Genomic DNA, 15,463 nt, shown 5'->3' with positions numbered 1-15,463 from the left:
GAGTATACAGCTATGAGTCTAATTCTCCCATTTATATAACACTTGGGTTATTCTTCAAGAGTACCTGGACAAGAAAATAAAAGCCAGGAGCAAGCTCAAAGCAGCTCTTGTCATCACAAACTCCATCCATTCCACAGCTAATAATGTATCAGGTAGGCAGCCAAACAACAATGTTGACTGCCAGTGTGAACAGTCACATTCCTGAGCTGACATTGTGATGTCCAGCAGTGAAGCCAGTCAGCCTGACTATGGAGGGAAGGGCATTCTTTTTACATGTGTTTACATGATATAAACACTTTGAACACAGGGCTGACAGCAAGGAGCATCAGGAAGCCTGTTTCACTTGTCCACACGTGGTTCAATGTACCCAGGCGCAAAACAGCATCTCACCTGAGACGCTCTTCCTCTCTTTTTCGGAGATTGAAGTCTCGCTGGACCACCTGGAGAACATGCTCTGTTTCATCGTCGGTCAGACCAGACAGGTCCAGCTTCCTCCCCATGATTTAATACCAAACACAGAGGGATGAGACAAGACCTGAGAAATCAAAGGAAAGACCACAAATTGAGGGCAAGAAAATAGTTCTCCATGGGTAAAATCAACCAATGTTGTTATTAAACAGAATTAAACACAGTGTTTATATAAGGTGGTTTCCTGCTCTGCTTTCATACTCAGCAAATATTTAGAGACAACTTCAGCAAGGCTGCAGAGAAAAAGTGACAGTAACTGATCATCAACACTGTTATTTATCCCAGTTCTTAAATTAGAAAAAAAAACGATAAATTATTATTTTCAATAAAATGAGGTGTACATGAGATCTGCTGTAAATTTCTGCAAAACGCCAAAAGACAATATCCAAAACTTCTCAAGTTCTGTGATTTGAAGTCTCAAATTGTAATTACACATAATTGCACGATAAAAAAATCATACTTTAAAAAATATCCTCTATATCTCCTGAAGCTTTTATCACATGACTAAAATACAAACTAGAAATTGATAAACTCTCTTCTGCAAAAAAAAAAGTAAAATAATACCTTTAGACATTTTCTTAGCACCAGAAAATATATTTCAAAGAAACACCTCCCCAGAGGTGAATATCTAAAAATTATGGGAAACCACATTTTTTAAAAAAAATAATTTTTAGTGAATGGTTGCACCCAGTGGTAAAATTAAATAATTCCAGAAAAGTGCCCAGAATTGAAGGGCATCACAAACATAAATTCAAACATTCTCCACAAAAATATCTGTGGAACCAATGCAGCAAGATTTCAAAAGCATTATTACATACCATAACCAAGTGAGTTTTATCTAAGCAATGTAAAAAAATCAGAGTAACCCACTACATTCGTAGAAAAAAAGGGAAAAATCATCCGATCATTTCAAGAGATACAGAAGAAGCATTTGACAAACTTCAGTGCCCATTCATGATAGAAACCCTCTGAAAACTAAGACTAGAGAATATTCCCTCCATCATATAAAAGGCATTTAAAAAAGAAAAACAACAAAAACCTACAATTAGCATCAAATTCAGTGATGAAAGACTGACTGTTTCCCCCTAAGATCAGGAAAAAGGCAAGAATGACCACTCTTAGCACCTCCACTCAATACTGAATGTCTTTATTATACAGCTACATTAATCAAGACTGAATGGCATTGGCATACACGTAGGTGTAACAGCTGTCTAGTAACAGCATCACAGATGAGCTGGCTGAGATAACAGAGATGTATTTTCTCCCAGTTTTAAAGGCTAGAAGTCTGAGATCAGGATGTTGGCAGAGCTGACTTCTCCTGAAGTCCCTCTCCATGATTTACAGATGGTCATCTTCTGCCCATATCTTCCCATGGAGTTCCCTCTGTGCACACCTATGTCTTAATTTTTCCTTCTTATAAGGATTACCAATTGCATTGGAGTAGGGTCCACTCTAATACCATCATTTTAACTTAACTGCCACTTTAAATATTCTATCTCCAAATACAGTAAAAATCTGAGGTGCTCAGGTTAGGACTCCAACATATGAATTTATCTCAGCCTGTAACTCTTAACCCTTTGCACCCCCCTCCCCCAGAGAGCATGTCCTTCTCACATGTACATTACAATCACTTCATCCCAACAGCCACAAAAGTCTTAACCTATTCCAGCATCAATTCGAAGTCCAAAATCTCATCTCATTATCATCTCCATTAGGTATAGGTGATTCATCCTGAGGCAAAAATCCTTCCCCCTTGTGAACCTGTGGAAGCAGACAAGTTATTTGCTATCGGAGTAGAGTAGTAGGGCAGGCATTTGGAGAGACATTCCATTCTAGCAGGGAGAGGTTGGAAAGGAGAAAGAAGGCTTAGATCTCAAGCAAGTCTGAAAGCAGGGAAAATTCCATTAGGTTTTTTTTTTTAATTAAGTTATACTTGACATACTATACTATATTAGTTTCAGCTGTAACACACAGTGATTCGATATTTTTATACATTATGAGATAATCACCACAAGTCCGGTTACCATCCGAAGTTGTTACAATATTATTGACTATATTCCCCATTTGTCATTTTTTCATGCATAATCTACTATTTGTTTATTTTTAATATTTTTATACCTATGTGTACTTTACATCTCTGTGACTTATTTTATAATTGGAGGTTTGTGCCTCATAATTCCCTTTGCCGATTTCATCTGTTCCCTCCACCCCCTCTCCTTCAGCAACCACCAGTTTGTTCCCTGTATTGATGAGTCTCCTTCTGTTTCATTTGTTTAAGGCTCAAGGATAGCTCTCTTTGGCTCCGTGCTCTGTCCTCCGAGTGCAGCAGGGCGGCGGGCTCACCCCCTTGGCCCTGGGTGTAGCCGCAGCAGCGTGGCCCACTCTCAGTAACTGAGGAGGGACAGTGCCCTCCCCAGGCCATGGGGACACTGACACCCCTGCAGACCTCTGTTTTATCTTCAGGATCATTCTTCCCTTTTCCTGATGGATGATGCATATTGGTAGCCAAATAGCTCTACTGGCCCATCCTGTAGCCTCTCAGAAGTCCAGCAGCCTTCCCTCAGTTATCCTGTCTCTATTTAGTTTAAGCTGGCAGTGTTTCTGTCGATGTAAATTCTCCAAAACTTTGTCAGCTTCCCATACAGTTCTCAGGGGGCCAAGCCATCAGACAAGAGGACCCTCTACAGATCTGTCCTGGGTAACAGCGTCTCTGTTTCCGGCTTCTGCTGCAATGGTTGACTGGATCTGTGAGCCACAGTCTAATCTCATAAGCAAATGGTTGTCCAGTCACACCCCGCTTGCTGTCTATAGACGGACTTTCTCATTTTTGCAGTATGAGTATACTGAGAATTTTCCAAATCTGCAAGTTCTGCTTCCTTTTGTGGAACAATTCTGTCTTCAGTTTACTTCTCTCCTCTCACGTCTCATTATAGCAGCAAGCATAAACCAGTCTTTAATACTTATTTTAGAATTCTCAGGTAACTATCCAAGTCCATAGTCACTGACAAGTTCTACTTTACATAAAACACTGGAACGCCATTAGACCAAATTCTCTGCCACTTTATAACCAAGAATGCCTTTCCTTCAGTTTCCAATTATATATTTCTCATTACTTTCTGAAACCTCAGTAGGCACCGCGAACATTCGTATTTCTATCAACTTTTTGTTCATGATGATATATGCGTTCTCTAATATAAGAGAAGCTTTCTCTCCATCTCTCCTCTTTTCTTCCCAAGTCCTCACTATAATCACCTTTAACATTCATATTTCTACTAACAGCAGATCAATTGTGAGCTGCTGAGTCAGAGATTAAAGCGTCTGCCTGCCATGCAGGAGACCCGGGTTTGATCCCTGGGTTGGGAAGATCCCCTGGAGAAGGAAATGGCAACCCACTCCAGTACTCTTGCCTGGAGAATCCCATGGAGGGAAGAGCCTGGTAGGCTACAGTCCACGGGGTCGCAAAGAGTCGGACACGACTGAGCTACTTCTCTTTCTTTCTTTCTTTCTTTTTTTCTTTCTTTCTACCAACAGTCTCCTAAGAGAAACCTAGACTTTTCCTAACATACAACTCAGAACTCTTCCATGCTCTACCCTCATCCAGTTCTGAAGTCACTTCCACACTTTTATACAGAAGAAGAAACAGACATGGCAGATACACATACAAAGATGCTAATTTCATTGGTAGTTACAGAATTGCAGTTAAAACCATACAGTATTTCATACAGACCAAAACTGTCTTTATCCAGTGTTGCCAGGAGGTGGGACAATTTTGATACACTGACTACAAACTGGTACAGTCTCTTTGTAACACAATTAGGCCTCATTTTCAAAACTGAAGATGCATTCACCTCAGCATTTCTGTAGGTATATTTCTCAGACATCATCTTGCAAATATGCACCAACAGACAGGAATTGGGTTGAATCATATGAAATAAAACCTATAAAAACTCCTATTTCACATAGCTCATCCTAACAGAAGAACATTAGAAACAGTAACACGCAAAAGAGCAAAAAATATAAATAAGTAAAACCTGTAAACCATCTCAAACAATCATAAACAGGAAGAAGGATAAACAAATAGTGTATATGCTTGTTTCATACCAATGGAATACTCCACTGCAGTGAAGAAGAACATCCTAAAGGTATATTCCACATCCATGAATCTCTAATAAAACATGCTGTTGAGACAGACAGATCAGATCAGATCAGATCAGTTGCTCAGTCATGTCCGACTCTTTGCGACCCCATGAATCGCAGCACGCCAGGCCTCCCTATCCATCACCAACTCCCGGAGTTCACCCAGACTCACGTCCATCGAGTCAGTGATGCCATCCAGCCACCTCATCCTCTGTCGTCCCCTTCTCCTCCTGCCCCCAATCCCTCCCAGCATCGGGGCAAGCCACATGTATATGCATGTACAGCATGCAAACTGTATGACTCATTTTTATATCAAGTTCAAAAGCACAGAAAGCCAAGAATACATATATTTATTTTTAAGAATGAATGTGATAAAACAATACAGAACAAAATGGGCCCTCTGTGAAGGAGAGAGAAGATCTGGCTGGGCATATCACATGTGGGTGGGAAGAGAGCCTGGAGTACCTGCTGGTCTGAGGAAGTGAATCAGGAAGAAGACCCCACCGCTGGGCTGCTCAAGAAAGGGGAGGCTTCTTAGTTACCATCTTCTAGTCTCCCCATGAGCAGGAAGAAACACATCAGGGAGCACAGGGAAAATGCAGACTGACGTCTCCCTTTAAAACACCTCATTAAAGGTGATAACGGCACTTTGGAGTCTCCCAGAAGGTGATATGTCTGCCCCCTTCACTTCACTGGCTTTTGGGTTCTGAGAATTCACAGTGAGATTCTAAGATGCCCAGTTTGGACAGGACAGAAGTGGCAACTTTGATCATATCAAATCTAAGTGATCAGGACTCAAGAGGCATAAATGGTTTCTGTAGAGAAATAAACAAAGTAGCTGTAAATGGATAAGACAGAGAATAATGAGAAACCCTTTGGGGGAAATAGCAAAAGCGTCTTCCCTTTTTTACAGTAAACACAATTAGATTTCCTGCATCATAGGAGAAAGAACATCAGTAGGGCTGGAAAAGCCACAATGTCCATGAGTCAGAGGTCACATAGGTTTGACTCTCTCATTTACAGATGGGAGAGTGCAAGCCCAGAGGGAAATGATTTCCCAGACACAAAACTGGTTCAGATGCTCTGACTTTTAGACCTGGTCCTCCCACTCCTGGATTTCTCTGGTTTATACTCAAATAAGAAGGTAGCAGAGAGAATACATTTTAAGATTTAGTAATGAGAAAATTAATAAACTTCAAGATTTAATTACATCACCATTTCCCTAACATGTGTTTCTCAGGTCACTGTTCCTGTTCTGAGTGTTCTGAGAAAGGAGCTCAGAGATGAAATAAAGTAGAGAAGAATGCCTCACACTGTATGCCCTCTTGGGGATGCACAGTGCATATAAGCTTATCAGAGTCTCTAAGAAGTCTGTCACTAAACAGCCAGTCTGTGTTTAACTCTATATTCGTCAAATGCATGTGTCTGCAGACACCTCTTTCTTTACTAACAACTGCCTCTTCACATCCAAAGAAATGACTATTTGAGAATTATTGCTGTAAGTCCATCCCATGATGACAAACTACAGTAGCTACTGTAATATAATTACTGAATTGATTTAGCTGGGGTTTTTAAAATGCAATTATCGTAGGAAACTACAGAGTTATATGAGCTTTAGAAGAAGCTGAGGACTTAAAAAGGAAAGCAGAGGGATACAACTTTACACATAGAAAACCAAAATAAAGGTAGAATTGTCTACACTGTTCTTGAACAGAACAACTACAGGGAGAATACAGATAATTCTATAGGAAACTAGGTAGCACAGACCTTGCAAATGAAAAAAACAAAACAGACATTCCAAGAATATGCAATACACACACAACAGGAAGTTCATCATGAAGGGTCAGTGTTTACACAAGTGACATTCTAGAAAGGAACCTAGAACAGATGGATAAAGGACAAATGCATTACTGGGATCTTTACAAATCCACTGTGTGTGTGATGCACCTGATACACAGAGAGAGGTAAAGAGATTAACTTGGAATATCCAAAGTCCTAAAAACAATAAAGGGTGAATACTGCTGGGGCTTCCCTCTTTGGCCATCGCTAGATCTTGACTAGAGCTGAAGAGAAATTTCTTCTACAAAGGAATCAAAATGTTAGGGCTGTCCCATTTAAGACTCTTGTTATTTGGTGGTAAAAAAAAAAAAAGAAAGAAAGAAAGAAAAGAACTTGGCTTGGGAAGGAAAGAAAGAAAAGCACAAGTGGTCTGAGATGTACTTGCATTGCAACTTCTTTGGGGTAAGTGGTGCTGTAGAACTCACTTTCATTCCTTCGCCTTCGAGGGTGTTAGCCCTGCCACGAATAGCCCCCTCTCTGAGACTCATTCTTTACCTGTACACAAGAAAGGCCCAGAGAGGACATGGTCATACCAACAGGGCATAGTTGATTGGACCAGGGGAGTTACATCTCTCTCCTGGGAATGATATTAACAGGAGGGAGAAAAAGGAATAGAAAAATAGCGAATAAATTATGGTAGATAACTTTCCAAATGTGATGAAAAGTGCTGTTAGTCTTCTCATTCAGGAAGCTCCACTAACTCTTCATTGCTGTTTAGTTGCTAAGTCGTGTCAGACTCTCTTGCAACCCCATGAACTAGAGCCTGTCAGGCTCCTCTGTCTATGGGATTTCTCAGGCAAGAATGCTGGAGTAGGTTGCCATTTCCTTCTCCAGGGGCTCTTCCTGACCCAGGGGTCAAACCTGTGTCTCCTGCACTGGCAAGTGGATTCTTTACCACTGAGCCAACTGGGAAACTCCAACAAATTCTATGTAGGAAAAATTCAAAGAATGCACATCTAGACACATCATAGTCAATCAAAAGTCAAATAAAATACAGAATCTTGATGGTAACAACAGAAAAATGATTCATGACACACCAAGGATCTTCAGTAAGATCAACTGCTGACTTCTTATCAGGAATCATTGAGGTCAAAAGGCAGAGAGATGATATATTCAAAGAACTGAAAGAAAAGGATTATTATCCAAGAATTCTGTATCCAGAAAAGTATCCTTCAAAAATTAAGGATAAATTAAGACAAGACATTCCAGATAAGCAAAAATGGAGAGATTTTACCACCAACTGACCTGCTTTACAAGAAATACTAAAGGAAGTCTATTTAGCAAAGACTGACAGAATTTTAAAAAAGAAATGGACAATTCAGCAATAATAGAGATTTCTATATCAACTTTCAATAATAGAGCAATTAGCAAAACATCAGCAAGGATATAGAAAAGTTAACCCATATTATAATCTACATATCTCTTACAGACATCTACAGAACACTCTACATGACGGCAGAACATACACTCTTAAGTACACATGGAATATTCTCCAGGTAGACCATACATTAGGCTGTAAAATAAACCTCAATACATTTAAAGGAATTGAATAATATAAAATATATTCTCTAATTACAATGGGAGGAAATTAGAAATTAATAACAAAGAAATTTGGTATATTTACATGTATATGGAAATTAAACAATGTACAAAAATAAATAACCAAGGGGTCAAGAGAAATAAGAAAACACCTTGAGATAAATAAAATGAAAACACATATACCAAAACTTATGGAATGCAGCTAAGTAGTGTTAAGGGTCAATTTATAGATATAAACACCTATATTAAAAAGGAACCATGACAAATCTATAAAATCACCTTCTACCTTAAAAGATTTTTAAAAAAAGGAAAGCAAACTGAACCCAAGTAAGCAGAAGGAAGCAAATAATAAAGACCAGAGAGGAAACCAATGGAATGGAAAAACAATACAGAGAAAATAAAATCCAAAGTCAGTTCTTTGAAAAGATCAACAAAATTGACAAATCTTTGGCAAGACTGATCAAGAAAAAAAACATAAGATTCAAATTACTAAAACCAAGAATGAAAGAGGGCCGTCAATACTGACCTTACAAAAATAAGAAGGATTATAAAGGAATACTGTGAACAGTTGTATGCCAGAAATTTAGATAACCTAGATGAAATGAAAAAAAAAATCCTAGACAGCTCACCAAAACTGACTCAAGAAGAAATAGAAATTATGTATAGAACTATAACTAGTAAAGATAATGAATTAATAATAAAAGCTTCCACAAAGAAAATCAAACATTAAAAAAAGAAAAATTAACACCAACCCTTCCCCCAAAAGTAGACTAGGAGGAAATACCTCTTAATCCATTTTAAGAAGCCAGTATTATCCTGATATGAAAAGCAAACAAGGATATCACAATAAAATAAACCTATAAACCAATATCCCTTATGAATACAGATGAAAAAATCCTCAACAACATATTAGCAAACAAAAATCCAGCACATACAAAAAAGGATTAGGTACAGCATAACAAAGAAGGATTTATGGCACAAATGCAAGGTTGGTTGAACATGTGAAAATCAATCAATGTAATGTAGCATGTTAATAGAATATAAAGGGCAAAGATCCCATAATCTTCTTAATAAATACAGAAACGTGTTTGATAATATCCAATACACTTTCTGATATAGGAATAGATGGGAGCTTTCTTTTTTAAATTAAGTTTTATTGGAAAATAGATGAGTTACAATGTTGTGTTTCTGCTGTAGAGCAAGGTGAATCAGTTATACATATACCTATATCCATTCTTTTTTAGATTCTTTTCCTACATAGGTCATTACAGAGTATTGAGTAGAGTTCCCCATGATACATGGTGTGTTCTTATTAGTTATCTATTTTATGTATAGTAGTATGTATATGTAAATCCCAATCTCCCAATTTATTCCTCCATCCTCTTTCCCCCTTGGTAACCATATGTATGTTTTCTCCATCTGTGACTCTTATTTCTGTTCTGTAAGTAAGCTCATTTGCACCATTATCCTAGATTCCACATATAACCTACATCATATGATATTTGGCTCTCCCTGTCTGACTTACTTCACTCAGTATGACAATCTCTAGGTTCATCCATGTTGCTGCAAATGGCATTATTTCATTCTTTTTTATAGGTGAGTAATATTCCATTGCATATATTACCACATCTTCTGTATTCACTCCTCCATTGACGGACATTTAGATTGCTTCTATGACCTGGCTATTGTAAACAGTGCTTCAGTGAACATTGGGGTACATGTATCTTTTTGAATTACAGTTTTCTCTAGATATAAGCCTAGGAGTGGGGTTGCTGGATCGTATGGTAGTTCTGTTTAGTTTTCTAGGGAGCCTCCATATGTCCTTCATAGCGTCTGCACCAATTTATATTCCCACCAAGTATACAGGATCCTTTTTCCCTGTACCCCTTTTCCTGCATCCCCTTCAGTGCTTATTGTTCTTAAGTTTTAGATGATGGCCATTCTGACTGGTGCGAGGTAATGCAGTGTAGTTTTGACGTCCATTTCTCTAATAATTAGTGATGTTGAGCGTCTTTCCCTGTGCTTTGTAGCCATCTGCATGTCTTTGGAGAAATGTCCATGTAGATCTTCCACCCATTTTTTTGATTGGATTGTTTTTTTTATATTCAACTGCATGAACTGTCTGTATATTTTGGAGAGTAATCCCTTGCCAGTTGCTTCATAGAAGGGAACTTTCTTGGATTAAGGCTGTCTACAAAAACTCACAGCCAACATCATACTTCATGTAAATGAATAGATGCTTCCCCTCAAATGTCATGAATACAAGATTGTCACTCTTACCACTTCTATTCAGTATAGTACTAGAGGTTCTGCTGCTGCTGCTAAGTCGCTTCAGTCATGTCCAACTGTGTGTGACCCCATAGATGGAAGCCCACCAGGCTCCCCCATCCCTGGGATTCTCCAGGCAAGAACACTGGAGTGGGTTGCCAGTTCCTTTTCCAAGGCATGAAAGTGAAAAGTGAAAGTGAAGTCGCTCAGTCGTGTCCGACTCTCAGCGACCCCATGGACTGCAGCCTTCCAGGCTCTTCTGCCCATGGGATTTTCCAGGCAAGAGTACTGGAGTGGGGTGCCATTGCCTTCTCCGACTAGAGGTTCTAGCCAGGTCAATTAGGCAAGAAAGAGGACTAAAAAGCATCTAAATTGGGAAGGAAATTGGGATCACATCTATTCAGAGAAAACATAGTCCCATATAGAAAATTCAAAGGAATACATATACACAAAACCAATTAAAACCAAAAAACTGAGATCAGCAAATTTGCAAGATACAAGATTAATATACACAAATCAACCTGTATCTTTTCAAATTATGGTTTTCTCCGGATACATTCCCAGGAATGGGATTGCCAGATCATATGGTAGTTCTACGTTTAGTTTTCTAAGGAACCTGCGTACTGTTCTCCACAGTGGCTGTACCAGTTTACGTTCCCACCAACAGTGTAAGAGGGAACCCATGACTTCCTGTAGTCTGAATGCCATCACTCTGAGACTGCCAGGCACCAGCTCCTATAAGCCCGATGAGCTCCATCTGAACCACTGACCCTCCTGATACCTCATGGAGGCTCCAAGTTGATGCTATTTTAGGCAAAACTTTCTCCCCCACCAAACAGAATTAACACTGTAATTTTATTTCTGACAAATGAGAGCAGTTCTAGAAGTTGAAAATTAGTGGGAGGTCGGGAGATCTCATTATCCCCCTCCATTTGAGATTTGATGTTATTTTCTACCTATTGGATCTTGATGGAAACTTCTTCAGAAGTTAAGTATGGTGAAAGCAGGTATTGGGAGATATTTCAGATGGTATTAGATGGACACACATACCCACCCATCCGCTGATCACAGAGTAGATGGAGTTAGCAGGAGAGAAGGGTGGAGGGGACATAAAATGGAAGTCTAAATCAGCAGTACTCAACTGAATACCCTATATTGCCTCCCAGGAGATAATTAACAAGGTCTGGGCAGATTTTTAGTTGTTTCTAATGGGAGTATGCTACTGGCATCTACTGGGTAGTGGCCAGGTGCTGCTGCTGCTGCTAAGTCGCTTCAGTCGTGTCCGACTCTGTGTGACCCCATAGATGGCAGCCCACGAGGCTCCCCTTGCCTGGGGTTCTCCAGGCAAGAACACTGGAGTGGGTTGCCATTTCCTTCTCCAATGCATGAAAGTGAAAAGTGAAAGTGAAGTAGCTCAGTCGTGCCCGACTCTTAGCGACCCCATGGACTGCAGCCTACCAGGCTCCTCTGTCCATGGGATTTTCCAGGCAAGAGTACTGGAGTGGGTTGCCACCAATAATGCACAGGACAGCTCTTGGCAACAAAGAATTATCTATTCCAAAATGTCAACAATGCCAAGGTTGAGAAAACCTGATCTAAACTGAAAGCTGCACATCGGTCAGATTCTTCCTGTGTGCTTCCCAGTAGCCCCAGGTATGCTCCACGAGTTCACAAAGGGGACTTCACTATTGCCTGCACACTGAAATTACACCATTGGTTCTCAGGCTTCGGGCTCAGACAGAAACTAAATCACTGCCTCTCCGGGTCTCCAGCTCCCTATCTTTGGATTTGTGAGCCTACATAATCAGGTGATCCAATTTCTTATAATAAATCTTTTTGTTTGATACATATGTACACACACACACACATATAGACACACATATACTGTTGGTTCTGTTTTTCTGGAAACTCTGGTGAATATAGACACAGAAACACATTACATGTTATTGGCAAATAAAATGACCTGGTTTATATACCTTGATTGCATTTTTCTGTCCTCATCTGCAATGACCAAACTAACAGGTCTGTAGAAGAGCTCAGTGCATTTCTCTGCCATCTTGAGTTACAGCACTGCCTACAATCCCCTACTTTTGTTTCCTGAGCCTTTGGTCACAGTGGCAGCCCTGTGATGCCTCTCTTGCCTTTTGGACTTTTTCATCTGTCTGCTTCCCATCCTTTGGGGGTTTTCATGTTAATCCCCTGCACAGACGACAGCTAATGAACACTCGATAAAAATACACAGCTCTTCACCCACTAAGAATTTCCTCTTCAGTTTCAACTAGATAATGATGCTCTCTGCTTCCTCTGTTATATAAAATCTGGTAGATTTCTTCTGACTGTAATAAAAGTGTGTCAAGATAGGAGTTGGCAACTGGCTGCATTTCAAACTTGAGCACATAAGACTATGAAAAAATGGACATTAAAGCTTCACTAATTCAGACTTCATCAATTCCAAATTTGTGATCACACAGTACGCTAAAATGTACTATTCTCAAAACAAAGGGATTAAGACAAAATAATAGTAGGGGAGAAAAGGAGAATATTTACCTTCTAAAGAGAGCAAATTATTATCAGGTACTTACTGAGAAGTATCAATTTATATCTAAATAGCACAATTACAGCAAAAGCAAATAACAGCTGTAGAGCCTGGGTTTGTAGTATGCAAACCTCAGAGGGTTACACTGGAACTTAATCTCAGGACCTGGGTTGAGCACTGTGTACACCTTCACTGAGTAGAGGCTGGGACAACTAGAGATAAAGGACAATCAGACACACAGTGGTGAGGTCTGCCTCAGGAGTGAGCCGGGAGCCATTGCCCCTCGATTGGGTGAAAGAGAGAGGGCAGGAGCCAGAGATGGAGAGACTTCCTGGCGTTGGTCTTGTCTGGGCCCTGGCCATGACGGGCAAGGGTTGGTAGGTATCCAGGCTGAGGGAGGCTTCCCTTGGCGACATGCATGCATTGGTTCAGCGTGTCTGCTGCAGGGTTGCAGATGGCATCTGCGAAGTCATGTTAAAGAGCGTCGACTTCTCCTGAGGGCCCTGGGAGTCACTGCAGAGTTCTAAATAAGCAAGCAACCCGAGATCCAGCATTTGGGCTCAGCAGTAAAGAATCTGTCTGCAATGCAGGAGACCCAGTTCGATCCCTGGACCAGGAAGATCACGTGGAGGAAAGCATGGCAACCCACTGCAGTACTTTTGCATGGAGAATCCCATGGACAGAGGAGCCTGGTGGGCTAGAGTCCATGGGGTCACACGGAGTCAGACACGACTGAAGTGGCTAAGCAGCAGCAGCAGGGTCACTTAGGTAGTGATGGGAAGCTGGGGTGGAGATGGACAGGCACAGAGGCAGGCAACTGAAGCCACTATCGTGGTCTAGGTGGGAGCTCCAAGTTGAGAAGAAAACAGAGACGATGACTCAAAGCTGCCTATTTATTCCTAGGTTAAACTTTTTCCTCTTGGAAAATATTCAGGCAGGTCAAAGTTCAACTCCCGGTGGGCAGCTCCTTCCCTCTCCCTCCTTCCCAAGATGGCATCTGGAAGGCTTTACTGTTCTTGGCAATAAAGACGAGTACACACAGCCTTTCCAGGCTGGGCCCTGCCATGGGGTTCATCGGGCATCTGGACTATAACTCTCTAAAGGGAGACCAGTCTTCTCTGTCCTTTGTCACAAGTGGCACACTCAGTGGTTACTCATGAGTTGATGGCCTTGGTTTGTTGATTGATCTGTTGTTGTTCAGTTGCTAAGTCACATCCGACTCTTTGTGACCCCTTGAACTGCAGCACACCAGGCTTCCCTGTCTTTCACTATCTCCCGGAATTTGCTCAAACTCATGTCCATTGAGTCGGTGGTGCTATCTAACCATCTCATCCTCTGTCGCCCCCTTCTCCTCCTGCCTTCAATCTTTCCCAGCATCAGGGTCTTTACCTCCTTCTATCAGGGGGCCAAAGTATTGGAGCTTCAGCTTCAGCATCAATCTTTCCAATGAATATTTAGGGTTGATTTCCTTTAGGACTGACTGGTTTGATCTCCTTAGAGTCCAAAGAGTCTTCTCCAGCACAATTTGAAAGCATCACTTCTTTGGCGTTCAGCCTTTTTTATGGTCCAACTCTTACATCCATACATGACTATTGGAAAAAACCATTGCTTTGACTATAAGGACCTTTGTTGGCAAAGTAATGTCGCCACTTATAAATATACTGTCTAGGTTTGTCATAGGTTCTCTTCCAAGGAGCAAGCGTCTTTTAATTTTGTGGCTGCATTCACCATCCACAGTGATTTTGGAGCCCAAGAAAATAAAATATGCCACTGTATCCACTTTTTCCCATCTATTTGCCATGAAGTGATAGGACCAGAAGCCATGATCTTAGTTGGCTTAAAACTCAACATTCAGATTGATTTGAGAGCAGCCTATCAAAAAGAACCCTTGCCAAATCTCACCAGGTCCTGCCACAAGGGGTGCTAGTAAGTGCCAGCTACTCTGTGCCCGATTAAGATGATCCAAAATGCCTACTCAGTGTCTAAAACTCGATAAAGGACTTTGAAACTCAAAGATATAGTCTATACATGAATGAACAATGGCCTCAATAGGCGAAAGGAAGACAAAGAAATGGAGATAACATCGTAAAGAATTTGGATTTTGAAGATGACATGTGGAAACATACGTGTATGCTGCTCTCAGCCATTTACTGTCATCATCCAGTTTCAAAAGGGGCCCAGAGCAAGAGATGGCTCTGTTGCAAGGCCAGGCAGTACTGCCAGAGGCTGTCTCTTGGTTTATGCAGGACCCAACAGATCCAATGGCATCAAAGTGCCTACAGCAAACAGAGATGCCATCCAGGGCCTCAGGGAAGCTCTAGGAGGAATCCCACAAAGGCTTTCAAGGGTGTCAGAGCAGAGCGCCACCCTCCTCCACGGGTAACTGGTCTCCGTTTGAGAATTAGCTCCTGCTGGCTACCAGGCCCTGGTATTGAATGCCTAACTACAGGACATCAAGTGACCATGTGCCCAGGAGAAGCTAGCTTTGATCCTCTTGTTAGGCTCTGCATGAACAGTATGGACCCACTGTCAAGTGGAAATGCTATATAAGAAATCAGACCCAATCAGTTCCAGAAGGTTTAAGTTGCATGAGCAGGTAACTCGGACTTCTCCGCATCTGTGTCTGCTGCTCTGTCGCCACTCCCTCAGTCCACACCTACATCCTTATAGGAAGTT

The 15,463-nt window shown here is 40.9% G+C and overlaps 2 protein-coding genes across 5 annotated transcripts in view; one reads left to right on the top strand and one right to left on the bottom strand.

Moving 5' to 3' along the window:
* Window positions 1-15,463, top strand: part of LOC147348074 (uncharacterized) — a 238,979-nt gene that overhangs the window by 68,354 nt on the left and 155,162 nt on the right. The window lies entirely within an intron of this gene.
* Window positions 1-15,463, bottom strand: part of MYRIP (myosin VIIA and Rab interacting protein) — a 228,280-nt gene that overhangs the window by 195,904 nt on the left and 16,913 nt on the right. For all 4 annotated transcript variants that reach the window (XM_086366026.1, XM_086366027.1, XM_086366025.1 and 1 more), the window contains exon 2: window positions 391-535. In XM_086366026.1, the coding sequence (XP_086222152.1) occupies window positions 391-500 (110 nt within the window). In that variant the 5' untranslated portion in view covers window positions 501-535. The remainder of the gene's footprint in view (window positions 1-390; window positions 536-15,463) is intronic.

The sequence above is a fragment of the Bos grunniens genome, chromosome 22, assembly GCF_055505025.1.
Source record: "Bos grunniens cultivar Pamir isolate PY7600 chromosome 22, Bosgru_T2T1.0, whole genome shotgun sequence".
NCBI lineage: Eukaryota > Metazoa > Chordata > Mammalia > Artiodactyla > Bovidae > Bos > Bos grunniens.
This window is presented reverse-complemented; position numbering and strand designations above follow the sequence as displayed.